The following is a 27,582-nucleotide window of genomic DNA, read 5'->3' as shown; positions in this document are numbered from 1 at the left end:
GTGTGAAGTAAGTGCCACTGCTGGTGACTTGGAGAGAGGCTGGACTTGTCTGGAAGGAATGTGGCTGGAATAAGGGCCTGGCTGAGGTCGAGGCCGTGTGTTTGTGATGGCCCTGATCAGGTGTACCTGGCGGCGGAGTCATCCTGAGTTATGTTTGTGCAAGAATGGTGGGTCCGGGGCTTCCCTGGTGGCGCAGTGGTTGAGACTCCGCCTGCCAATGCAGGGGACACGGGTTCGTGCCCCGGTCCGGGAAGATCCCACATGCCGCGGAGCGGCTGGGCCGGTGAGCCATGGCCGCTGAGCCTGCGCGTCCGGAGCCTGTGCTTTGCAGCGGGAGAGGCCACAGCAGTGAGAGGCCCGCGTACCGCAAAAAAAAAAAAAAAAAATGGTGGGTCCGGAGGGTCAGGAGCTGAGGACGTTGGCAGCAGGGGGTGGGCTCTTGCAGCATGGCATCGACCCCACAAGAAGAAGAGTGAAGCCAGGACGGACTGACCATGTAACAAAGTATGGGGGGCCCAGTTGAGGGTCTTGGTGAGACTGGAGGAGGACCAGAGGCTGTGGCCTTGAGTCAGGGCTTAGATTTAAGACAAACAGAGTACTTCTGGATGATGAAGGGGTCCAGAGAGTGGGGCCAGGGCCGGGCATTTGAGAAGCCAGGAGGCTGGGCGGGTGGTCCACATCTTCTTGGGATCCAGTGGGGGAGGAAGTCACCCCGCCAACCCCAGAAAGGGGTCAAAGGTCTCAGATGGTCCCTGCAGTCAGGATACCATGCATGCGTAAGATGTTGAAGGGTGGGCGGACATTGTTCTGGTAGCCTGTGGGTCTCCAGGGAACTGGGTTGGCCTCATCCAGAAGAGGCACCATGATTCTGCCAGGGGGCACAGCTGGCATTTCAATGAACCCTATCCACAGTGCACTGTCTGTTAGGTGGGCTCCCCAGAGAGAGACCAAGAGACTTCCTTTTATGGGGTCAGTAGGTATCTTCACCCCTGTACTTGAGGACTGCCAGATGTGGGAAGGAGTTGGACTGCCCACCCACACATAGCCCGCAAATTGTTTTCAGCTATATTGCTGGAAAGTGGATTATAATATTACGTGTCAAAAGCAGAAAGTATTTCTGCTCAAATGGCAAAATGTTGCTTTATAATCTAATTGCAGCTTTAATTTAAAGCCTTTAGTTTTAACCGGAATCAGAGGCCACCTGGTGAGCAGAGGGAGAAAGTAACAAATACATTTTTAAAGTAACAAATGCCAGGGAGGGGCTGAGGTACCATCAAAGGGCATCCTGGGACCCTCACCCATGACCCTGCTGACCTCACCCTCCTCCCTCAGGCTGCCTTCAGTTACCTCTCCCAAACCCTTGTTTCCAGCCCTGCTCCAGAAGGTCCTGACCTTCAATTTCAGGAGCTCTGGGCAGTGGGGGAGCTCCGAGAGGTCCCGTGGTCAAGCACTCAGTGCTGTGCTCAGCCACCGGCAGAGCTCAGTAAGTGCTAGTCTCCGTGGTTGCATGGTCCATCTTAGCAGTCCGCGCCTGTTCCTAGATGCTGCCTGGCCCTCTCCACCATTTTCCTTTTCCACTGCCCTCCCTCCTTGCATCACTCTCTGTCCCTCAAGTATCAGCTCCGTTCTCCTCCCCTCAGGGAGCCCTCCTGGACGCCCCTCCCCACCAGGATTCTGTGGTAGGGGCCCTCTTCTTAAAGCAGAGGGCTTGGTGCCGACTTCTAATGTACTGTCCATAAACCTGTGTTGATGTGTGCTTTCTCCCACCGGCCAGAGAATGGAGTGGCTTCATCTCTGTCCCTGGTGCCCAGCACTGGTCCAGCAGAGGACAGGCTCCAGTAAATGTCTGTTGGCCAAATAAATGAGGAAGGACTGAAGCATTCATGATACTTCCCTGCATCTTCAACCCAGGGTTCTGAATTTAGGAGATGCTCAATTTAGGTTTATTGTAGCCCAATAAAATGCTTGCTGTAGGCCTCTCAATACCCAATTGACTGTCCATATCTTTTTGAAGAAGTTAATTAGTGATGCAGATGGAGCCGCCTCTCCTGAGATGAGCATGAGAGAGGAGACGAGGACACCCACCAGAAGGTCCCAGTTGCTTTCAGACACTGGCTGTGATGGATTAGGAAGGTGAGCCTGGGTCCCTCTGATAGTGAGGCTTCTTCAGCTTGCTTGCTGGAAATCCAAGCAAGCCCTTTTACTTTCACAGAGTTTTGCCAGGGCTCACTGGCTATTTGTGTGTGGGCGGCCAGTGACCTCTGTATGTGTAGGTTTCTGTGTCTGTGGGATGTGTGGCCCCCGTGTGACCATCTACAGATCGTGAGTTATCTTCAAAGAACACTCCACGGGCTTTCAGACTCCAACTCCATCTGTGCTGCCCTTTGAAACCACCTTCCCGGCCCATGACATGCTCTGTTCTCTACTTTAATATTGGCAAAGGAGGACAGCCAATGGGAAGTAGGGGAGGTTGATAGAAGAAAGATGGAAAAGGAATCTGGAGCCAAGCCTGATGAGTCTTCAGGACAAGCAGGCTGGGTGTGTGCGTGCCTGTGCTCCGTGTGTGTGTGCATGTGTGTATAGGTATGTGTCTGTGCGTCTGTGTGTATATATATATATGATATATGTGTTTGCACATGTGTGTATCCAGGTACATGTATGTATATATGTGTGTATGTGTCTGTGTATATATGTGCATCTGAGAATTTCTATGTGATATATGTGTGTTTTTCTATGTGACATGATGTGTGTGTGTGTGCGTGTGTGTGTATGAAGTTAAATGAGCTTATTTCACCTTATGCCTCTGCAAGCAGTTCCCAGAGTTCTGGAAAAATCTTAAATGATGGGAGGATTATTGGACTAAGTAGAGAGCTTCCAGGGAGGCCAGTGTGAAGGGAACAACCTTCATTTGAATGCCTGTGTCTGATAAATTAACTCCCCACGCAGGATGCACACCCATGAGAGCGGTGCATTGGGATCTTCCTCCCTCACAGCCCTCCTTGTTCACGTGGGGACCCTGCTGGCAGCCTCCCATCTCCTTGTCTGTCAGATCCAGGCACCCTCACCAGCTGCCCACATCCTGGGAATAAGGACAGCACGCACTGGAGAGAAATCCACCCTAATAACATCCCATTCGTTCCAAGGCCAAGCAAAATCAATTGAAATTTAGCTGGTCTGATGGGTGAGAAGTTTATGGAGCAGCAGTGAAGGCATCAGGCCTTGATATCAAATAATCCGGCTCCCCTTCCCGCTCGGCAGCTCCCTGGCTGTGTGATCTTGGGCCCGTCATGCAGACTCCTTCAGTCCTGGTTTCTTCCTCTGCTCAGCAGAGTGAGGATGGGAAATGTTCCATATATGAAACCATGTCGGTAAAAAGTTTTCCTGGGTAAACACTCAGGAAGTGTTAGCATAGTATGCACCCTCTGGAGGTCTGGATTTTCTCTTTTCTTCCTTTGATGACTCAATCATGCTAATTAAGACAGAAAAGTCTGAGCTAAATTAGGCAAATCCAAGAGACATTTAACTCTGGGCAACATGATTCTGTGAATGGAGTTGTATGGTTTTTGAATTTCCGGCCATGCCGGTGGCAGGCAGGCAGAGCGGGACAGAGTTGGTCATCCTTTCTCAGACTGGTACCCCTGCCTGGAACTTGAGGGTGTTGTACCTGGTTGCTGACTGCTCGGAGCCACACTTTTGTATCAGTCAGGGCTTCCTGGTGGCCAGGGACAGCAAAGTGTAAGTCAGTCTTAAGGAAGGTATCTTGGTTCATGTAAATGAATGGTCCAGTGGCTGATGTGGCTTCATGGGTGGCTGGTCCACTTCCTTAGATCAGTCTCTCTCTCTCTTCCCACCCGCTTTTTCCTCTCTCTACTCCCCTGGTGTTGGCTCCATGCTGGGCCTCCTCTTGGTAATAAGCAGTCTGCAGAGGCTCCCGCCCCTACAACCACATCCATACATGTCCCTGGGGAAGCGCAAGCACTTCCTCCTGGTCCCGCCAGCAGAAGCCCTGGAATTAGCCCTGAATGGGCCTGACTGGATCAGTTTGACTCCCGTGCCTGCCCTGATCCAGCCCCTGCATTCAGGAAGCACTGGGTGGCACTCCCAGGTCCTGTGTTCCAACCCCGTGTTGTGCTGAGCCCACCGGAAGCCTTGGACTGACAGGCTGGCGGGAGTAATTCCTCAGAAGGAATCGGGATGTGGGTACCCGAGAACTGGATAGGTGCTCAGCAGAGAAAGAGGAAATCTAACACTGTATCACAGGCCCCATGTGCTTTACAGCCAGGCGTGCATCAGTCGTCACAACAGCCCTGTTTTACAGATGAGGAGACTGAGGCACAGAACAGCTGTTAAATTGCCTCTGGTCACATGGCTAGAAAGCGCCAGTGCTAATAACACCCAGCCTGCTCTCCTGCTGACAACCAGGCTGTACCCTCTTTCCCAGTGAAGTGCTACAGTGTCTCCAGAGGGTGGCTTCCAAAGGAACTCCCAGCTCGAGTTGCTGGGGGTTCCTTGAATTCAGGTTCAGTATCCAAAAGGTTTTTCTCACAGTTCAGGACATGGGTGGTATCCTTTCCTTGAGCTGTTACCCAGGAATTAGTACTGCTTTCTCCTCTGGGAGGGGCCCTGCCTCCCAGCAGGTGGGCCTCTGACCTCCCTACTCCCTCTCCCCTTCCCACCCCTCCCCTGCCCTCTTCAGGTAACCCCCTGAGATAAGTCAGAGCTCCCACCCTGGGCCTCCCACCCACTCTTTATCTTTTTCTCTCGCTACCAAAAGGCCTGTAATTAGGAAACATTAGCAGGCTCAAAACAGCTTTCATACCTGAAACGTCCTCTGTAATTGCACTCAGCGGTGCTCTTCTCTGGCTATTAATGTCACTTTTATGAAACAATGAGGAACAAAACACCCCAAGGCACTTAAAACATTTTTTTTTAATATAATATGTGTCTTTTAGGAATGGAGGTTTAAAATCCCCTGCTTGACAGAGAGAGTGATAGAAAAGGCCTGGGGGCTCAGGACAGAGCCACAGGGGCGGGACCCTGGGGAGGTGGAAGGCGCTCCATGGGGTTCAGACGCTGCTCTGGGAAGTGTGACAGGCCTGGGGTGGGTTGGCCGAGACTGGTGGATCCCAGGGGAGGAGAGGTGGGCTGGACAAGGGCACAGTTCTGCTCTGTTTCATCTTGTGTGGTTGCTGTCTGTCACAGGGCTTTTATATGAGCTCATTTCTGTGGGCACGTGTGTGCCTTTGACAGAGAGGTGACTAGCATGTTACAGATGACCAGTGTCATTGGTTAGAATATGAATGATTACATTGAGTAGAATATTAATCATTGCAACTGGTTGCAGAAATGCTAGGGAACCGTTGACCGAAACTGCCTGCCTTGGCCAGGTATGATGATAATTCGGGAGGGGCCAAAAGGAGGGAGGAGACGCCAGTCCCTATGTCCTGCTCTAACCTCCCAGAATCCTTCGCTTTGGAATCTATCTTGTCTGAGAGATGCGCACACCAGGGGAAGGACACTGAGTCAGACCAAATATGGGCCAAGCAAGATGACTGGCCAGAGACAAGCTGGAAACTAACCCCATTACCATAGAACTGGAGACAGCCAGCCACGTGGCCAGGCTTCCCTTACCCTGCTTCTCTCCGCCCAGGCGCCCCTTCCCAATAAAGTCTTTTGCTTTGTCAGTACGTGTGTCTCCTTGGACAATTCATTTACGAGTGTTAGACAAGAGCCCACTCTTGGGCCCTGGAAGGGGTCCCCCTTCCTGCAACAGAAATACATTGGATATGACTGCGTATATGTGTGTGTGGGTGGAGTGGAGAGAGAGAGACTGACTGAGGGAGAGATGCTTCTCCAACTTGCCATGTTAAAGAACTTTGGGAGTTGTGGTGGTTTACCAGAACCTTACTGTCTGGCAGATTGATTTTCTTGCTCTTGGAAATGCCTTGCAGACTCATTCATCAGCAGAGCAGGAGATATCTCTGTCCGCAAACTCTGGGAGGGAACCCCAGAGGTCACCCAGCCCCACCTCCCCCTCTCAGAAGCAGGCTTAACCCTCATTTGTCCGGACAGATGGGGTCTTTTCTCTAAAACCTTCCCTATGATGGCAAATCCCTGGCACACCCCTTGTCCCAGCCCTGGAAACCTTTCTCCCACCAACATGTGAGGCTTAGGACCAGCTGCCTGGTGACAGCTTTTCTCAGGTTGAAGGCTGGAGCAGCCCTCGGGGCCCTGGAAGGAAACGGGGCTCCTGACACAGGCACCAGGATGCAGCTGAGGGGGGTCCGCAGGGGCTTGTTGCCCTGACAGCCTGAACTCGCAGCTCCTCACTGGTCCCATTGGTGAAGGAAAGAAATATATTACAGGGGAGGATGAAGCATTAGAAGGAAGGTGAGGCAGAGTTAAGAGGCCTGGGGAAGATGGACAGGAGGAAAACGGATGGAGAAGGGGTGTCAGGGTGGGCAAAAGACATGGGTCTTCTGGCTCTGGAAGGACAAGCCGAGCTTGTGCGGGAACAGGGAAGCCCTGGGGGTGCACCCTTGGCCTTACCTCCAGCTACGGCCCGAGGGAGAAGAATCCTTTGGCCTGAATCCCACTGTACTTCCCCTAGCATCAAGAAGCAAACCCAGGATTTGCAATCTAATATTCTGGGTTTATTTCCATTTTCCTCTGAGTTCTTTCACTCCTCTGAGCCCATCTTCCCCCTCTGTCACATGGGTAATGTAAGATCTTATTTACAGAGTGGTTGAAGCATAAATTGGCTTTACCTTCTTTGGAAACACCAAAGCTTACTCAATACCACTTGCCCTGACTAGTGCTAGTGGTCTCAGTGATTCTTGTCTGAGGGACTTAACTTGCATGGGATGAGGGTAGGAATTGATGGGTGAGGGGGCCCTGAGATGTGAGATCAGATTTCCAGCCTTTCTGTCAGGTTGTGGCTCTTGCGAGAATACCATCAGAGGGTGCACCTGTTATTACTCATAGCACTTTTATTAGGAACAGTGATAACTACTGCTACTGCTAGTTACTGTGAATTAACTACCAGCTGTGTACCAGGCACTGAACATCACTTGTATCACTTCGCTGAATTCTCACCAGGACCCCGCAAGCCAGGGGGGTATTTCTCCCATTTTACAGAGCAGACACTGAGGCTCGGGGCAATGGTCCACAGTCACAGGACTGCTTAGGGGTTTTGCCGAGACTGACCCCAGGTCTGTCCGACCACAGAGCTCACTCCTGTACTTGAACTTCTGCCCCGGATGAGAGTGAGGAAGGGGGAGTCATACATTGTTGAGAAACCAGAGAACAGGGGGCAAGGAGAGGAAAAAGTTTCCCAGTTTTCTACAAAGGGAAAGGGTAGGTTTGAGAGTGAAACGTACACATGTTAAACACCCATGAATCACTTTTTAAGCCAAGCTGTTTGGGGAGGGGTGGCTCAAGCGCCGTGTGATGTGTGGGGTTTGGGGGCAGAGTAGCAAGTCCAGGAAGAGCCTTGAGGGAGCAGCCCTGTTCCCAGGGCAGGTGAGGCCTGGCCAGGGAGCCAGAGGAGGACACAGGTAGTCCCTGGGGATGGCTGGTTCCAGATAGTGATGGAGGAGCGTGTGGTCAGCTCCCGCCCCCAGGCCTTGGCAAATGCTCAGGAAGTGAGGACTCCTGGGAAGGGAGAGAGGTGAGGGGTCTCCGTGAGCTGCTGTTTCCCATCCAGTGGCCCCCGCGTCAGTTCAGCTGAACCAGCCCCTCCTGCATTTGAGGTGCTCCTCTGCTAATAGAATGAGGGGGCGTCTAGTCGTGGCACACCCTCATCTCCATACGTACTCTCCCACTCACCACTCTTCCTGGTGGAGAGAGGCATGCCCAACACATTTCCCAGTGTCACAAAGGACAACCACAGGAAAGATGTTGCAGTCAAGATTCAGCCTTATCTTCTCAGTGAGAGCTCTGTCTTCAAACTGACATGGTCAGTGGTAATGGTCCACACTTGTGTTTAGGTGTAAATGGGTCACTGTGAGAAACAAGCCAGGGGTGACCCAGATGGGCAGTGCCTCAGGTGGTGGGAACTTCCGTGTGGCTGGCCACATATTCATAGGGACTGACGGCAAGACGCGGGTGCAGGAAAGGCAGGTGCAAGTCACAGGTGATGGTGGTCCCATTGCATGCTGTGCTGGCCTGAGCACATCTTCAGAAATGGGCTTATTCTGGGAGCAGAATTTTGAAAGGGACAATGGACCCGGAGTGGTGCCGAGTGGGGGGTGGTGCCGAGTGGGGGGTGATGCCTAGTGGGGGATACTAGTAGGGGTATTGCCTAGAGGAGGGTGGTACCTGGGGGGAGGTGATGCCTAGTGGGGGATGACCAGTGATTGTGTCATTCAGAGGATGTTGGTGGACCTGGGAACCTCAGCCCAGAAGCAGTCTGAAGCAAAGTCCAGGAGGCAGAAGCACGGGATCAAAGTCCTCCCCAGGCTTCCCAGGACCAAGCTCCAGCAGCCACAGTCCCTCAAAGTGGATCACACACAGTGACCACATTCCCAGAGTTGGGGAGGGGACAGGATGGAGGGGAGTGTGTCCCCTTCCCAGGTCAGATTTGATTTTCCTGCACCCTGAGAATGGGAATGATGCCAGGAGCTCCTCTAGGAAGGCCAGTCTCTTCCTCCCCCGTGGCTTGCTGCCTTGTCTCCAGGAGAGCTCCAGCTGGCCACAGCCAGCCTGCCCACACTCAGTCAAAACTCTCTGCACTCATGGAATGAAGAGCCCATCTCCTTGGCCTGTAACCCAGTGTGCTGGCCTTGGCTATGCGTGCTGAGCGGAAATCCCTCCAGGCTGAAGGAAAATGCCATCAGTCTCTCCCAGGGGTAACTGCTCTTCATCAATGGAGCCCAGGCCCGGGCAGAGCAGTTCCAGGCCGGTAGGGCCTGGTGCCCGAATCTCCCGCCCCTGCCTTGTTCAACAAGGCCTTGTTGGACAGCAGTGGGGACTGCATTCAACCGACAGCTTAAGATAATCACATGTGTGAGGCGCTGGGATAATGACAGCTGAATACCCTGCCACCGTTGCCATAGTGACCAGCCAAGCACTGGTTCCCTCCTTTTTTTTTCTTTCTTATTTTCTGGGCCTCCTTGTTATAGTGCTGGCTGGTGGGCGGGGGGGGGGGGGGGTTTGGGAAATGGGAAAGAGGAGGAAAGGGGGAGGGGAGACCCAAGAGGGGCAGCCCATTATATGCTCTTTAAATACCCCAGCTGGAGGTGTTTTAAATCTCAACAGAGACAGAGAGAAACAGTGTCTTAATCCCCAGATCCCTGTGAATTATTTAAAAGGGATCTTGTCAGAAGGATGAATTTGTCACTGTTTCAGTGTCAACAGCAGCAGCAGCTGTCATAATGGCCGAGGACTCCACTCCAGGCAGGGCCTGGTACCAAATGCTGCTTCCTGCTGGAAGTTACAGCGGCCCCGGTGCTGTGGACAGGGAGCCCCCACCCGAGGCACAAGCCTTCAGTGTTTCTCCTGGCGTGCTGACAGAGACTGGGCTGTGAAATGTGCCACGATGCCGAGATGCAAGCCATCTGGATGTCGGGCCGGCTGGCCTTGCCCTGTGTTAATGTGGCTCCCATGACCCATAGCCATGGCGTCTCTGTGTAGTGAGGGGTGCTCCCTGGCTGGGAGTGGGCTGACCCACTCACTCACAAATGCTTATACGGCATTTGATGGGTGGGCATATACCCAAGGGAGGGCACACGGGCCCCACCTGGGCCACAGCCAGCACCCCCAAGTACATACACACACACATGCACACCCAGGCATGCATGCACACATGTACATATGTATGCACACATATGCCCCCGTGCACATGCCAGAGATGATGCACAGGTGCAGACAACTAGACAGACAGGAGAGAGTCATCGATCATACACATCACGGAGGGAGAGCAAGACTTTCAAGGAAAAATGCCTGGTGCTGAGAGAGAGGTGCTCCGAGGGCTGATAGCCACGACTCGCAGGGGTCTCTTATTCAGGCTGAAGTACTTCAGGCGCATTACCACGTTTAATCCTCACAGCCATCTGGTGAGGTGGGTACCCTGAGTATCCCTGTGTTAGAGAAGGAAACCGAGGCTCAGGGAGGTTTAAAGACATGTCCATGGTCACAGGGCTGGGTCTGGCTGACTCCAGAGTCTGTGCACTGAACTCCTGAGCTAAAAGCTAGGGGTCACCATGACCTCTGGGGTTCAGGGTTAGGCAGGGTGACAGCAGTGCTTCTTCATCCCAACCCTTTGTTGCTCAGCACAAAAATCTCCTTCCGAACAACCTGGGTATGTTATGCTTGGGGCCATTTCTCTCACTCCCATCTCGACACAGTATTTCTTGCATTTTTCCACCATCCAAGTTTCCAGAAGGATTTTGTGGAGATTTATAGAGACTGCCTTGGGAAATACTAAGTATGTTTTCCATACTCTAATTCTTTCCATATTCTAATTGTGTCTGCCACCCCTATCCCCTGCTCTTCTGCATCTTACGTACCCTTCAGAAAATGCATCGCTTTGTGCCCTTTCAAGGCTCTGGGCTCTCAGAAGCAGTGGCTGCCCCAAGCCAGGGGCCCAGCTCCTTGGCACACCGCATAGGGCCATGGTAATGAACAGGGGCCAACGTGTCCTCCCAGCCCAGTCCATCAGGGAGGTAAATGAAGAATATCGGGAGGTGAGCTGGGGCTCGCAGCCCTCGGGGGAGCCACTGAGTACATGGCTGCCTTGCTTGGTTGATGTACTAAATGGTAGATCCCTCTGGGCTGGTAGGATTTTATGCCCCACGGACCACATTTTACATTTTAATTAGCCCTCAAGCTTGTCTAATATCCAAACTCTTTCAGGCTTAGTTTACTGTCTACACTGGAGCTGTGTTCTTGGGATCCAGGTTGATTGGCGGTGGTGGCTCCAGCCCTGCCCGAGCCATCTGCTGTCCTGAAGAATCTCTGGTTTCCTGTGGGCTCTGTGAAGTCGTGTGTGGCTCAGGCCTCAGTGGGCTTCTCTTCTTGTTCAGAGAGCAGCCATCTCTTACTGGGAGCCTGAAAGCAGGTCTTTGGATTTCCCCTGATTGAGCAATGCCATGGGAGTCAGGGCCCTAACGGGGTGTGGTGATGGCAACTGTTTGCAAAATAGCAGGTTCCTTCAAACAAAAGTTTGCGCCCAGATGCAAGCTGAATGGGAGCAAAGCCTGTGATGTGTGTCCAATTTTGTCTCCTTGTGGTCTGGTGGCTGACAGTGGCCCAGGGATCGCCTGGCTGAGGGAAGGGGGCCCATGCTGAAACCTGCCCAGAGGCAGCCCTGGAGATTCCGGGAGGCATGGGGAGAAGGCTGCTGGCTGTCCCTCTGGGTCCGTAAGGAGACCGAGTTCAGCCCTTTAGTCCCTGCATTTTCTGGGGACGGAAGGGTAGGGTTATTTATCTGAAATGGAGGAGATGATCCCACACCCTGATGCTCAGGTTAACATAACAGCGATGCTGCTGCGGGTAGTCATGGTAATAGCTGGTACTTAGTGAGTGGTAGTTACTTGCAGGCTCAGTGCTAGGGGATTTCTTGCCTAGGTGATGATCCTTGAGTCCTCGTGACACCCTGCAGGGTAAAGAGTGTTTTGCAGATGAGAAAACTGAAGCTCAGAAAGCTGTGTGTGGTTGCAGAGCTGTAACTGGCAAGGGTGGGGTCTGCCTGCGCCCGGCAACCTCTCCTGCCTCCCCTCCTCCCACTTTCCCCCTGCCCTATGCCACTTGGCAGCCACCCCGGCACCCCGGCTTTCTCGGCAACATGCCGGCAACACTCTTGCTCCAGAGAAGTCTGTTCTTCTTCCCTGAATCTGGGGTGCTTCTCCCACATGTGCCCTCCAGGCTGGGGGCCCCTGAGTGTCATTCCCATCTCTACCCAAAAGGAGACCTCTGACGACCCCACTGCCAGCTGTCACTCGCTAACCCCTTACCTGCTCCTCAGTAGTATTTAACACCGTTCAACTTTATGTTATTAATTTGTTTGCTTGTTCATCTACTGGTTTGTTCCCTTAGGTTATCAGGCCCATGGGAGCAGGGCTTTGTCTCTTAGTCACTGCTGTGTCACCAACACCTAAGACCACTACTTGGGGATGTAGTAGGTGCTCAATTCTTTATTTTAAAAATGAGTTAAATAAACTGGGTTGGAAACAAATCAGAATAGCCTCTTGTTAGACTAATAGAGGCCAAAATGCCAATTTTGATGATTTCTGTCCTCCTCTTAAATAGCAGTGTCCAGAGGAGCACCCCTTCCTGGACGGGCCCTGTAGAGGTGGCTTATTCTCGGCAGTTGCTATGATGCAGCACCACGGCAGCCACTGGGCACTCTGGGAGGGGCAGGGCCGGCCCAGGGAGGTGCAGCAGTCCAAGGAAGGGCCGGCGATCATAGATCTTTGCAGAGCTCCATGCTTGGAACTGTCTTCAGAGGCATAAGTAGCATCAGCTCCCTCTTCTTGACTTCATTTTATAGTGGTTCTTCATTTTCGACCAAGAACTAGTGTTTCTTAGCTTGCTCATCCATCTGACTCGTCAGATTGGGCTCCAGAGGACCTTTGCCTGTTTCCGAAATCCAAACCCACCCTTGGAGGATAAAGAATGTGTTAGTGTTTCTGAAGGTTGTTCTAGAAGGGCAGTGTCGATGGACCAGTGGGTAGAGTTCATGGCAGTGGTTTTGAAGGAGAACAGTGTGTTCTATACACACATATGCACACAATCGGCCAGACAGCAAATGCCCCCAGGCACTCAGGGGCCACTCCAGAGCAACAGACCTGCAGGTTCCGACTCCAACAAGCCAGTCTGAGATACCGAGATCTTGGAGGAACCTACAGGGGTCTTTATCATACATCAAAGTCCTGATCTGAAAGCCTGAACAAGTACTTTCTAGTGGGTGTCATTGTTTTCTTCATTATGTTTATCTCAAGGACAGGTGGTCCATTGGAATCAATAATAATGCCCTTTCGGAGGTTGTTAATATTCTGCTGGTTGTGCAAGGCTGCTTTGTTTCTTCTTCTCCCAGGGACAAGTTAGCCTGGTGGCACCTGCTATAAGTCCCCAGGCAAGGACCAGGGGCTGAGGAACAGACCAGGAACTTGCTCATTCCCTCAATTTGTCAGTATGTATGGAGGCACTGGGTATATCAGGAGGTCCCTAAAACAGTCCAGCCTTCTAGGGGGCAAGTCCACATTGGGGAGGGTGGGTGGAGGTTGGATTTTTGAGACTGCAGCAGGACTGCAGAGAGCAAGGAGGTGAGTTCCAGGAGGTTACCAGGAGATATCCAGCAGGCAGCTGGATAAACAAGTCTGGGCACTGGGAAGAGGTCGGTGATGTAGCGCATGGTGGTTGCAGCCTTGTGTGTGGCTGAGATCACCCAGGATAAAAGGTGAGAGGAGAAGGGAGTAAGGGTAGAGCCCCAAGAAACCTGTGGATTTCACTGGTCCCAGACATCGCTGAATAACAACATCATCATGTAATACCAGTGTTGCAAAGCTAAATGCACAGAATTATTTCGCTGTCGACAGAACTAATAAATTAGTCAAAACATAACTCCCTGTCTTCAAGGAGCTCACATCCTGGTAGCGGAAACGAAAGCAATTAACGAATCGTTCAAAGCAGTGTATTATCAAATGCTAAATTGTGTGGAATAGCTCAACCATACTATAAGCATTTGGGAATATGGTAGCTGAATATAAGCTGGGAAGGCATCATGGGAGAAATAAGACTTGAGGCCCCTCAAAGGAAAGGCTGCCGAGAGAGCTAGGCTCTGCCACCCACCAGCTGCCTGACTTCGGGCCACTATTGTGTCTCTGGGCCTCAGTATGCCCATTTGTCAACAAAAGGTCTTGGTCAACATGACCTATGGTGGCTCCCAGCCAAGCTGTTATTCTCCGGTTCTGTGTCTTGGAGGAGTTGAGATGGGATGAGGATGGGGTAGAAGAAAGGCTTCAGAACATTAGCAACATTATCAGGAGACAAAAATGGGCACCGTCTCTGAGTGATGGGAGAGGATGTGGCCCTAGCTTGAGCCCTGGCTGTCTCTTGCCTGGTCTGCTGTCATTACTCTCTGACCAAACAGCAAGCCAGGGAATGAATCCAGGCGTGAGGTAATGCTAGCCCTAGGGCATGGCCACGGAAAGCAAGAAAGAGGCCAGATAGGAAGAACTTTGTTCTGGAAGAAATGGCAAATTGTGGTGACAAATTGGGCATGAAGTTGCCAGGGGCATACTGTTTGTGGATAATAGAGACCAGGCCAGCATTGTTGGGTGTTGAGGTGTAGGCTGGACCAGAAAGCAAAGAGTGTTTTTCAGAAAAAGCTATGTTAGTTATTAGTTACATGTCATAACATTTACTCATTTTAAGGGTACAATTCAGTGGTTTTCAGTACATTCACAGAATTGCGTAATCATCACCACAATCCCATTTTAGAACATTTCCATCACCCCCAAAAAGATTTGTCATGCCCACTGGCAATCACTCTCCTTTCCCATCCATGGTCTCAGGGAAATACTAACACTTTCCTGTCTATAGATTTGCCTTTTCGGGACATTTCATGTAAATGGGACCCTGCAATATGCGGTCTTTTGTGTCTGGCTTCTTTCACTGGGCACCACGTTTTAGAGGTTGTTGCATGTACCAGTGCTTCCTTCTTTTTTTATTTCCAAATAGTACTCCATCGTACGGCTACATCACATCATTTCTGCCGTGCCAATTAAAAATGTATGGAGCTGAATTGATCAATATGTTCATTTATGGCTCCTGAGTTTCATGTCATAATTACTATGCTTACATTGTTTCCATAGTTTCTTTTAGTATTTTTATGGTTTCATTTTTAATGTTTAAATCTTTGATTCACTGAGAAGTCTTTTCTGGAGTAAGGTGGGAAATACGGATGAAAATTATGTGTTCTTTTCCAGATGGCTACCCAGCTATTACAACGATTTTAAAAAATGATTCACCTTTTCCCCACTGATTTGAGTTGTGGCCAACCTTTTAAATGTTGAGAGAAACTATTGATTTGACATCTAAAAAATTCCGCCAGTTACACTGCCACCAACAGGCTTGGGAGTGGCCTTTCTCTTCATTCTTACGGAGACTTGAAATTTTATCTTTTTAATTTTGTGCCAATCTGATAAGCAAATTACTGTGTTTTGTTGTTTTACTGGGAGGAGATAATTATAGAAAGGAACACAGGAGGCAGTGTGTCAAATGCCTAGAAGTGGAGGCTGAGAAGCTGCCACTGAACGGAGACCTTTAGTAGGAAATTAGCTTTGGAACAGGCAGTGAGAATGCGTCACAGAGACTGGAGCCAGCACAGGTCTTGGGTAGAAGAAATTGGGTCTGAAAATCACTGGGGTCATATATCCATTACTGGTGAAACTCCCCCTTTTTAAGGATCTGGGAAGCGGTGTGCCCGGGGACACAGGGTACCTCAAAGCCTGGCTGGGGAGGCAGGCCTGATGCATGAAAGGGTGTTAAGGGAACACACTGCCCGTTGGGTCTGGTTAAAGCAGCCTCTCTCTGTCCCTCCGCCCCCACCCCCACCCTGCCCACCTCGGTTGATGAGAGCCTAGAGCTTCTGCTACACCAAGATATATTTTCAGTGTCCACTGGTCTGGTCCAAACTACCATCATCTCTCACCTGGACTAGGACAGTGATGTACATGTCCCACCATACACTCGTCCAACCCAGTCTCTACTTTGCATCAGAGAAATCTTTTAAAAACTCAGCTCTGATCACCTGATTTTCCTCCTTAAAACTCATCAATACCTTCTAGTTACCCTCAGGATGAAATTCGAAGTTCTCTACCAGACTCATCCTCTCCCCAGTCTTCTTCCTGCCACCTCCAGCTTTTTATGACTCTTCATTCCTCAATGGTGCCAGGACACTCTTCCCCACCACAGGGCCTTTGCACTTGCTGTTCCTGGGCCTCGATGCTCTGCCCCTTCTCTGCCCCTCTCTGCCCCCAGCACACTTTTCCTGGCTAACTTCTATCCATCCAGCCCTCTCAGCTTGGAGGGTCTTCTCTGCCAGACCTCTGTATATCAAGTACACCCCCCCTCACTTGGCATCCTGAAATTTTTCCTCACAGCAGTTAGCACAATTGTAATAATTTAGTTATTTTAGTAACCATTTGTCTAATTTCTGTTTCTCTCACTAGATTATAAGCTTCATATTTTCTGCATCCCCAGTGGCTAACGGAATGTCTGGCATAAGTTGGCATTCAGTAATTATTTTTACATTGATGGATGAATAAGGTAGAACTATAAAGCAATGACACTGATTCCAAGTATCATAAACAAATAATAATGTCTGTCCTCCCTGCTGGGAATGCTATTCTACCCTCATCTCGACTTCCCCAAACCTTCTCTTTCAAGGCCCCCAATCCTAACTGCCACTAACTTGGGGAGCATTTGTGCCTCCTCCAGCCCCCTCTGATTGCTATATTTCCAACCCCTGTACCACCCACGGGCAGGAGAAGAATGAAAAAAGGAAAGAAAAAGACTCCATCATGGCCTTTTCCTGAACAACGAGGAGTTATTTTCCCCTCTCTCAATTTCTCTCTACTCTTTCCCTTTGAATATACAGCTGTATTCCCCCTAATTTGCTTTGATCGCTCCCTTAGGAGTTGTCATGGAATCAATTAGACCCGTAGATTTTTACGACTCCAGGTCACCCAGTATGATTCCTCATTTTACAGATGAGAAAACTGAGGCTCAGAGAGGTTAATGTTTGAAACAATTACTTCTGTTGGGTCTTAAAATACCAATCAGTGTCATTTTCTAAGACAAATGTTCTCAATATCCCAGCTCCACAGGAGCGTAAATCCTCATTCTGTCTGTTTAAGGGTGTGCTGGTGGTGATAGTCTCAGTGCCAAGGTGAGCCCCCAAAGGTGGGCTTCCTGTCCTGCTCCCACACAGCAGAGCTGCATTAGTCTTGGGTGGGTCAAGGTCCCCACCCTAATTGGGGCCTCAAGCTTCACCTGTGCTTTGACAAAGGAGCCCCATGTTTGTGCTGAGACCTCATACAGCCCAATGAAATGATGGATCGTGAGTTTAAACAATTGCGGAACAGCAAAAAAAAATCCCTTCCTTCCCTCAGAAGTCATGTAGGGTCAACTGGGAAAATGTAATTTCCAAACAGCCATGGGAGAGAGGCCTGAAAATCTGAACTGAAACAACTGTCAGCGATGACTTCTCCCTAATGCATTTGCTTTCTGGTTCCAAAAAACCAGGCAAGCAGAGCAGAACTATAATGAACACATTTAAATAGAACATAACACAATCTAAAGAAGGAATAAAAAGTGGTTCCTCAACATCTAGAGATTCAATAAGAAATGAAACAAGGTCTAGGTGCAGTTGGCTGTGTGTGAGGATCCCAGAAGGAGCCCACCAGCTAGAGAGGGAACGGGGCCCCCTGAGAGTGTGGAAGGGGCCTGGGGAGAAGGAGTGGCCATGGGGGTCACTGTACAGGCCTGGGTGGGTGGGGCCCACTCTCCACGTACCCATCTTTCCTCTGTACCATGCCTGGTCATCAGAAGCCCTGGTACAAGTTTAAAGGACAGCCTTGCTTTGCCCTCTTGCTCCTACAGATAATTAATTCTGTGCAAGAAGAAATTCTGGTATATATCCCATGTACACTTGATTAGCTTTTAGCTCTTTTTTTTTTTTTTTTTTTTTTTGCGGTATGCGGGCCTCTCACTGTTGCGGCCTCTCCCATTGCGGAGCACAGGCTCCGGATGTGCAGGCCCAGCGTCCATGGCTCACGGTCCCAGCCGCTCCGCGGCACGCGGGATCTTCCCGGACCGGGGCATGAACCTGCGTCCCCTGCATCGGCAGGCGGACTCTCAACCACTGCGCCACCAGGGAAGCCCAGGTTTTAGCTCTTTTAATAAAGAATTCTAATTTATATATTTCAAGTCCACGCTGTGAATAATAAGCAATTAATACAATATTTAAAGAAATGGCACTTGTTTGGGTTTTTTTGGTCACCACTGCTAAATAGTCAAGGACCTTGATCTATTTTCTCTTTTCACTTTAGAAGTTGAATTTCTTCTACCCCTTATTTACTTCTTTAGCAAGCACATTGGAACCTCCTGGGAAGACCCCCAGTTCTTGAGGTCAGTGTCCTGAGAGCTCCTCAGTATGGGCAGCTGCTTCCTCTCCCGGCATAAGGAAGAAAGAATGACCCAGCAACTCTTCTTTGACCCCTGCCCCAGAGTGGCTCATTAAGGAAGCTGTGTCTTTATGGACACCCTCCCCTTATTGCCTGTTACTGAAATAAGTTACTAGGTGAATTTCTTTGGCCATTCAAAGCACTTGTTTCTATTTCCTCTCTTTGCCATCTCCTTTATGGCCATGGGACCACGGGTGAATTGCATGATGTCTTTTCACCTGTAAATTGAGGATGATAATCTAGTTGTATGGGGAACTGTTAAGACTATTGAGAGACATCACTTACTAAATGCATTTTTCCTCCTCTCCTTCCAATCTACAGGACTGCTAGAAGTGAGAGCTCTCTTTTCCAGCATGAATCACAATAGTCTCTCCCTTATTAAGAAGCTTTCCTTATTCCCTAGGTAACCCCCTCCAACATTCTCTTCCATCACATCTTTGTCTGACGTGTGTGAAAATGATGCTTAATTTGCTTCATTAAGGATCTCTCTTAGTATCTCTACTCTTATCCACTTCAGTCTAACTTTTTCAGAGATTGATGTTATAAAACAAAAGTTTATGCAAATCTAAGTTTATTGAACAATTCTGAAAAGCTTTATATTCATATGCTTTTTGGAGATATAAAAGAGTTTCACCACAATAAAGAAATTAGGTTCAGAAATGAGAATTTCCCAGGTGGGGGTGTCATGTGGTCAGACCCGTAATACACAGAGTGACTGTTGAGAGCAGAGGCAGTGGCATTGAAGATGAAAGTGCCTACCATTGCACGGGGCTAAGAGCTGCAGGTGGTCCCTTGGATGTGATGAGTCATTGTCACAATGAGAGCTGTGGGTTAGATGAAGGGAGGCTTTCTAGGGTGAAGTCTGTTATATTTTGGGATGGGCTGCAGAGAAGTCTTCCAAAGTCTGCTTATAAGGAGACCTTTAAAAGCAAGTTCAAATTAGGTGCGTTCATTTCTCAAGTCAAGCAGCCAGACTGGTGAGCTCGTAAGGCCCCCTCCAGTGCCAGGCTTCTCCTCTGCTCTGCCTCTCCTTGTCTTCTTACTCTCTATTTTGTGTTTTTCATGTGTGTGCCTGGCCTGCTTGGTACAGTGGGAAGAAGTCAGTGGCTATGATGAAAACCTGAACACCATCCGAACCTACCAGGTGTGCAATGTCTTCGAGCCCAACCAGAACAACTGGCTGCTCACCACCTTCATCAACCGGCGGGGGGCCCATCGCATCTACACGGAGATGCGCTTCACTGTGCGGGACTGCAGCAGCCTCCCCAACGTTCCAGGCTCCTGCAAGGAGACCTTCAACTTGTACTACTACGAGACTGACTCTGTCATTGCCACCAAGAAGTCGGCCTTCTGGTCCGAAGCCCCTTATCTCAAAGTGGACACCATTGCTGCAGATGAGAGCTTCTCCCAGGTGGACTTCGGGGGAAGGTTGATGAAGGTCAACACAGAAGTCAGGAGCTTTGGGCCTCTTACGCGGAATGGTTTTTATCTTGCTTTCCAGGATTATGGAGCCTGTATGTCTCTCCTTTCTGTCCGTGTCTTCTTCAAAAAGTGTCCTAGCATTGTGCAAAATTTTGCAGTGTTCCCAGAGACCATGACTGGGGCGGAAAGCACATCTTTGGTGATTGCTCGGGGCATATGCATCCCCAATGCAGAGGAAGTGGACGTGCCCATCAAACTCTACTGCAACGGGGACGGGGAGTGGATGGTGCCCATCGGGCGCTGCACCTGTAAGCCTGGCTATGAGCCTGAGAACAGCGTGGCCTGCAAGGGTAAGCCCTGAGGCTCTTGAGGCCTCTACTTCCTGCCCTCCTGGATCAGGGCCGAGTCAGCAAAGGTCCCTGCCTCCAGCTCGGGATCATAAAGGAACAGAAGAGCCTAATGGCTTCTTCTAAAGTTCTGGGGGGAACCTCCATCTCCAGTGCTAGACCTGATGATTTTCCAGTTGTGTTCAACTGGATATACGTATTTATGGTGGGGGGAAGAGATGGGGAGAATTGCAAATGGTGGATAATAACTTAATACCCACTCAGGTATATTTAGTTTTGGGGACACTGGCACTCATATTCTCCTTCTCTCTCTCTTTCTCCCTCTTTCAGACACACACACACACAGAGACACACACACCTGCATCCAGTCCAGCCCCGTGCTCTGAGGTGTGGATTATTTGGGTTGTCATAGACAAGTCACTCAAGGGTAACTGAGAAATGACTGAATTTGGAAAATATTTTTGTTCATTTCAGTCCAGCTCCCACAGCACTCGGCTTGGTACCGAACCCATGTAGCTCATTAACTCAAAGCCCCCTGGCTTGGCTGTCTTCCTCCAGGGTCTCAGTGCCAGGCCCTGGGGTAGGAATGGGGTCTAGCATTAGTAGGTCCTGAAAGGAGGTGAAGCTGTTGGAATCGGGGTGGGACAGTACTGTGTGTTCTACTACCTGTGCTTTGGGATGATACAGAGTGATGGCGACCGTGCAGATGGGGGCATCAGGGTACCCTGTGCTCACACTGACCCTCCTCAGTCCAGGAGACCATGTGTGCAATACATGGCAATAAACATGCTGAACTGGCTTGAGACTCAATCTTCTCTGGGAGTTAATAGAGAGGTCTAGAGGGTCCATGGCTCACCTGCTGCCTGAGTACATGGAAGCTGAACAGGAGGGAATCCAAAGTTGGGGAAGAGAAGACTGTTTTCCTTTATCTTTTGCTTGTGGCTTTCAAAGTTTCAGATTCTTTCAAGAGCAAGGCTTCCCATATGGACCTCAGAAACCACCTTGACCCTAACTCCTTACTAGGGTTGCCCCAGTCCTTTGGGGACAAGTTGGAGGTGGGGGGAGGCTGTGGTTGCTCCTTCTTCTCCATCATGAGCTTCATTCCACCTGTCCCCCGTCATCATCCCCACCCTGCCTGAGCATCAGAACATCCCTTGCGTGTCTCCTTCCCCACTTACCTTGCTCGCCAAACACCTGCAGGCAAAGCACCAGGCACAGGATTGCTAACGCCCACTTGCTCTGCGGTCCTTTGGACTCAGCTAATTGCCTGGGCTGGGGCACTCACACAGCCTTCCTGAGGCCTGCTGAGAGCAGAGAGCTGTGCCTTTGTGTCTTTATTGGGTTTCTTGGTTATGGTACCCGTGATGGATGATGTGGAAACTGGAGGGAGAGAGTGCCAGATCAAGTGATGAATCAACGCAGACAGGTTTAAAACCAACCCAGCCTGGTCCCACAGCGCTCCTCTTTGTCCCATTGTTTGGGGGTGGGAGGGAGGTGCCCTCTTGGGCATGTGTCAGGGTCTGAGTGGAGACCCAGGCCTCAGGCTGAGTTCTTAAAGGCGCAGGTGCGACAGCTGCCAGGCATGCTTGCAATAGCATGGGTGATTTCTCCAGGCTTCAAAGGGTGGCCACACTGCACTTGCTGGCTGGGGCCCTCTTGTTTCCCATTATTTCCTGAGCAGAACGGCAGGAACCAGAGCAAGCATTGATTGGTTCTGATTTAATTGGGACTCTGGGAACAGGCTCTCATTTCTCTGGGCTAACTGGAAATTTTCTCTTTTGGGGGGTTATTGTGTCCCTGTTGCTTGTCCGTCACCTCCTGTGGTTGTCCTGGGAGGGCCTATGGAGACAAATATGTAAATCTAAGTGGTTACTTTCCATCCTCCCTACTCAGCCCAACCCTCCTCCTGACTTTTGGTGGATGTTCCTGAACTAGAGCTGTCACGAACCTGACCTGACTTCACAAACTACTTGTTGCAAACTCACTGGAAGCTGGAGGAGATGGGGAGACCAGGACATCATCACTTTGCCATTTCAGAGGCACAGGCAGCCACATTTTGGTGGCATTTCTAAGAGCAGAGAGTGGCAAGCCAGGCGGCATCATGGGTCCTGCAGCCCAGCGGCCTGGCTGAACTCAGTGCCCTAGAAAGGCAGAAAAGCACCTCTCCTTCTGTCTCAAGAACTTTAAGCTGAATCTTCCAAATTATTTGACCTTGGCTCTGCTAGTAACCCAGGCTTGATGGCTGAGCCTGACCTCCCTTCCCAGGGCTCATAGCAAGGGGCTGCCCGGGGAGGTAAAGGGGCCTGGGGCATAGATGGTGATCTTAGGAGGATTCTGCGCCCTTTGGATAGGGATGGACAGTGCATGGCAAGGTACTTGTAACTAGTCCTTGGGGTGTTTCTTCAAGAGAATGTGCTCAATTCATTTTGGATGCTCATGCTGGGGGGGTGTCAGGTGGGCACTGTGGCCCTTCACAGCAGTTCTGGGGTGGCCTCCATAGTACAGGCAATTCTCCTGAGGCAAGAAGCATGGAGATTGGTGGATGCAATAGAGACCTGTAGGTGAGAAATTCTTGCGAGTCTCCATCATCTGTCCTGGTAGGACTGGAGAATGAAGGCAAGCTGCTCTCTCTCAATACAGCCCTGAGAATTGATGCCTTGGAGCCCGGCTGGGAGAAACCTGGATGGTTCTGTGATTCACGGTTATGTTGATCTGATTCACTTTCTTTTCCAGATATTTGAATTTGAGCCTCTGCATGTGTCGAATCTATGGGTTGACAGAAAGAATATCTTTTATATTGTTTTTCTGGCAGTTCAGACTTTCATCACAGGCAAGAATCTTATTCTGACTTTTGCCTTTGCATCTGCTAAACCCTCTCCTGTCAAAGACATGGTGACCAATTTCTTGGTTTTGCAGAAGCATCTGGGGACCAATTAGGTAGCTCAGCTAGCAAAGAGTGGTCCTGGCCTAGAGCTGTTCCTGTTGTGAGGAGGGAGGGTGCTGGAAGGCAGGGGTGGCAAGCAGAGGAAGCCGTTGGGGGAGCTTGCACATCAGGCTGTGCAGCAAGCGGCTCACACACTTTCTAGAGGTCTCCATGGCCCAAGGCCTGTTCTGGACTCATCCTTTCTGCACAAGTAGGTTGGATTGATCAGGCAGAATCACAGCAGCCTGTTGACCCCACCAGTGACTCTGACCCCATCATGCATTTATCTCTGTGAAATTGTTAATTACTAGGAAAATGACCTATATGCCCCACTTTCAAGTTTTATGCTCTTAGTTTAGCAGATTAATGAGAAATCATGGCTTTGTCTTTCCCCACCTGCATGCCTTCCCTGCTTAGGTTGATGGCTAAGTCCATTCTCTTTGTGAGTCCCTGTAGCCTAACTGTCCCTGGGCCAGGGAGGCCAAGAGCTGGTGCTTGGCAAGCTCCCTCTGTGCTGTGACGCCTAAAATGTTCCATCAGCTAAAGTTGGTCTTGGGAGTCAGCTAAGATCATTCCAACTCTGGATGTTAGCAGGGCCTTGGCAGCTCCTAAGGAAGAACAGAGCTGTTCTCAGCTGTTCTCTGTCCCTCGTTTTGTGTCTCTTCTGCTCCTTAGCATCCATCAAAGGCCTGCCTTGGGCCCTACAACCTCATGGGCACTGTCTGTGCAGCCCTTCGCCCCCGCCCCCCGCCGCCCCGCTCCTCCCCCAGGTCTCATCTTCCCTCCTTCCCTCCCTCCAAATGGGGACTGTTTTCCTTGGTAATTTTCCACCTACATGTAAATTCCTTCATGCCTGGAAACCCAAGGGACATTTTGAAGCTTTCAACAGTTTCGGCACCTTTGTCAACCTGAGCAGCCGAGATGAGCGAATCTATAAGCCTGGGGGAGTCGAGACAAAAAATCTGCAGGATTCGAAGGGGGAGAAAAATGTGTTTAATTTAGCTCCTCTTGGAAAAAAGAAGTTTCTGGGACCTATTTCCACCTCCCTTCATCCTGGGTGTTGAAAGAGAAACTGGGGGCCTGACAGAGTGTGTGTGTGTGTGTGTGTGTGTGTGTGTGAGAGTGTGTGTGTGTGTGTGTGTGTGTGTGTGTATGGTGCTGTGCTGGTGGCTGCATTCAGGGGCACTGAGGAACCTTTTCTGCTCTGCTCTCTGGCCCATCAGCTGTTGGCTGGTGACTGAGAGGAAGGTCACAACCTAGACGCCTCCTCTCAAGCCCCAGGGAGACCCGCTCTGCAGAGGCCAGGGTCATTAACACCGCAGCCCGGTAAGATGAGCTTCATGATAGGATTGCCCAACAGGCTACTTCATTGAGAAACCTCTCGGGCCTCCATGGTGGCCCTGCCCAGCTCCCTCCAGAGAGGCCTCCTATGTAATTGGCTGGATGTAATGGACACCAGCATGAGCAACAGGAAACAGAGCTGGAAGGATGCCCCCTGCCTCACCGACTCCAGCACACGGGGCAGGGGTGCATGGTCCCAGACTCTGGTGGCGGCAGGGGACAGCAAGGAGAACAGGGGAGAGGGGCAGCTCTGGGTTCCAAACCCCCTTGTGCTCTGCATTGCCCCTTCTGCCTTTGAAGGACAGGGGTAGAAGCACCCAATACAAGCAATCATGATTCTCCCAGGTCAGTGCTACTGTAAGAGAATGTTCTGGGCATGATAGCTGTCCTGGGTAGAAGTCCATGACTTAGTAAATATTATCAAAGATGATGACGAAGGCACCATACGGTCGTTATTGAGTCAGTGTGGGCAGTGGCGACATCACGGGGTGAGCAGTTCAGCTGGGGCTCTGGGCCCAGCACTTCTGCACCATGAAGAACCATCGAGCCTGAAACAGCCCAAGCTGGTGGGTGGCGGTGAGGGTGGCGGTGGGAGTGGGCAGGATACCGAGAGACCATCTATTCTGACTGCCTCATTTATCCATGGAGAGAGGGCGGCCAGAGAGCATCTCTGGATACCAATCCAGGGAGCCGTGTTGGGTAATGTCAGAGCTGGGATCAGGACCCAGGTCTGGGAGGCCACCATCTGCCTCTGCTTCTGAGTCTGGTTTTTGTTGAAATTAACAGTCCTTGGGCACACAACATCTGTTTCCAGGAATATCCACCCCCTCTCAGCTGTTTTCCCACTTTCTCTGTGTCTGTGTTGTCCCTTGTTTTATCTTGGGTCCAGGTGCTCCGTGGAGCTGTGATCTACAGTCATACATTTCCGCACCATACAGCACAGGGCTCCACGTTGACTACCCCCATCTTCTTTTTAATCTTTCTGGGAGCAGTACCATCCCTCCAGATGTTCTGACATGTTGACGTGCCTGTGAGCCATCCAGAGGGGCATGGCATCTGGGCGGGGGTGGGGTGGGGTGGTGGTGACACCAAGCTCCCTGGGAAAGGTGAGGTCTAAGGCTTTGTGCTTTCAGAAGAGGACAGGGGGAATGGCAGGGCTGTGGGCTGGAGGCCTGATTGTGGCTCTGTAATCGGCATCAAGGAACAGCATGGGCCCCGAGGGCTGAACCCGGGCTCAGGCAGGGCTGGGGTCAGACTTACCCCCTTTGCTTCCTGTCCCCAACCCTCTCTGGAGCCGGACAGCCCCTGTATATGCAGAACCTGAGCACACCCGTCTGCACAAACTTCCTTGCCTGGAGGGTGAATCACCACTTTTGAGTTTGAAGCATGGAGATGAAAACTCCCACTGGATCTGAGCTTGCCTGGAGCTGGGACCCTCCGTTCTGGACCACAGGAGCTCTGATGATCTGAGCTCTGTTTCCACTGCTTTGGCCTGTTGACAAGCTGTGCTGACAGTGCCCTGATGCTTCTGGGCATCAGTTCTCTCTCAAGGCAGCGGGGTGAAGATCCCGAGAAGAGTCAGCTCAGGGCAGCTGCAAATGGTGAAGGAATGCATCCTGTTTGCACACCGCCAGAAGCAAGCCTTATTTTGCCAACAGGGCCATGGCAGGGACATTGAGAGAGGGACACCCTGGCCTTTCCCTAGGGGAGGGGTCTCTGTCTGCAGATGTCCTGTCTGTACTGTCCTTGCTGGCTAAGAGCTGGAGCACCAGTTACCTGGTCAGGCAGCTGCAGCCGAGCCTTCCACTTTTGTTTTAACGGTCAGTTAATGAGGCAGGGCAGGAAAACCCCAGGGAGATGTGGCTTAGGACAGAGGAGTATGTCTCTATCTGCTTGGGGCCCCGGGAGCTATCCTGTATGACAGAGAGCATCTTGCCTTCCAGTGTGCCCACCCAGCCTGCCACACGAGGAGTCTGTGCAGCTGCAGGTGTACTGGGTTCACCCTCTCGTGTGTGTGTGTGTGTGCACGCGGGCACACTCATGACCCAAGAGGTCGGGAGGAAATCAGCTCGGCTGCGTCAGGCCCTGGAGAGGTTGGTGAGGGTTAGGAGGCACTGTGGGAAACCTCAGGAGGCTTCTTGGAATCACAGGACAGAAATTTAGGGCCAGGGAGGGCCAGGAGCAGCTCTGACAAGGGTTTTTATTGAGGGTGGGACCGGTTCAGGAGGAGGACTGGACCAGGCCCTTCAGTTTCTAGCTTGTCCCTGGCGTCTGTCTGGAATAGCCCACCAACGCCGTGGGCACATAGTGCCCCTAGTGGGGGCTGGAGTTACTTGGTCTTCAGGTATGACCCTTGGGGCCTGCTCGGGTCACCTCCTTGCAGGCCTTGGCACGTCTGGCCTCCCATTCCTCAGCCTAGCTGGATTCCACTTGTGAGTTCCCGTGGATGGAGTGTCTCTATGCTCATTCTTTCTCTAGGTTCTTATTGGACACCTACTGTTGCCAGGCCCTTTACACTTATACACTCAGATGAAGTGATTATGCTTCTGAGAATCTGCTAGATTCTTAGCTTTTAGAAAGGACTTGCAATAACCAGAGGGCAAGGGGACCACAAGTGGCCTATGGAGGGTGGCCCCTCCCAGCTAGGTAAGGCCTCTAAGCCCACCAGATGACACGTACTTTGCTTTCCCACAGTGGTCCCCCAGCCTGCTCTTAGACACCACCAGGGATGGGATATTCTGACTTCCTGAGGCAGCCTGGTTCATCATGGAGCCCTTGTTTCTAGGACTGAAATGAATTAGGGGCCCACTGCTGTTGTTCCTGGGTTGGAACTTTTAAGCAAATCTCCCTTATCCCAAGTTACCTTTTGTTGTTGTTATTTTTTAAATGCTTTGAACGGGTAGGACATATGAAATGAAGTTTCCCTTTGACTCTGGTCCTGATCAGGTCCCTCACTGTTTTAGTTTCTGATATTCTCTTGCCAGTAGGGTCCATGCATTTGCACACCCAGAATGCAGACAAGCCGTTTCCTCATCTACACTGGGCTTACTGCACAGGGTTTTTCACCTAGTTCCACACCCCCCAGCTTTCTTGCTTAACAAGGAAAGTTAGCAGTAGTTTGGTTGGTTGTGTTACCTAGAAATCTGGCCTTTTACTTTCCAATGATTGTGTAATATTCCACTGGATGATTGTACCTTTATTTAATTGGTCCTTCATTTATATACATGTAGGTTGCATCTTGTGTTTTGCTATTTCTAAACAATGTTTCAGCAAACATCCTTGTGCTTCAACTTTGCACTTAGGAGTGAGCATATCTGTGAGATTAATTCATTTATTTATTTATTCAATGAATATTTAT

At 50.7% G+C, this 27,582-nt stretch overlaps 1 protein-coding gene across 1 annotated transcript in view; it reads left to right on the top strand.

Annotated features, from left to right (window-relative positions):
• The window catches only part of EPHB1 (EPH receptor B1), a 428,767-nt gene that overhangs the window by 140,824 nt on the left and 260,361 nt on the right, over positions 1-27,582 (top strand). The window contains exon 3 of the mRNA XM_029215290.1: positions 19,282-19,963. Coding sequence (XP_029071123.1) covers positions 19,282-19,963 — 682 coding nt within the window. The remainder of the gene's footprint in view (positions 1-19,281; positions 19,964-27,582) is intronic.

Source organism: Monodon monoceros, unplaced genomic scaffold, assembly GCF_005190385.1.
Source record: "Monodon monoceros isolate NGI ecotype Baffin Bay Population unplaced genomic scaffold, NGI_Narwhal_1 Super_Scaffold_11, whole genome shotgun sequence".
NCBI classification, from domain to species: Eukaryota; Metazoa; Chordata; class Mammalia; order Artiodactyla; family Monodontidae; genus Monodon; species Monodon monoceros.
This window is presented reverse-complemented; position numbering and strand designations above follow the sequence as displayed.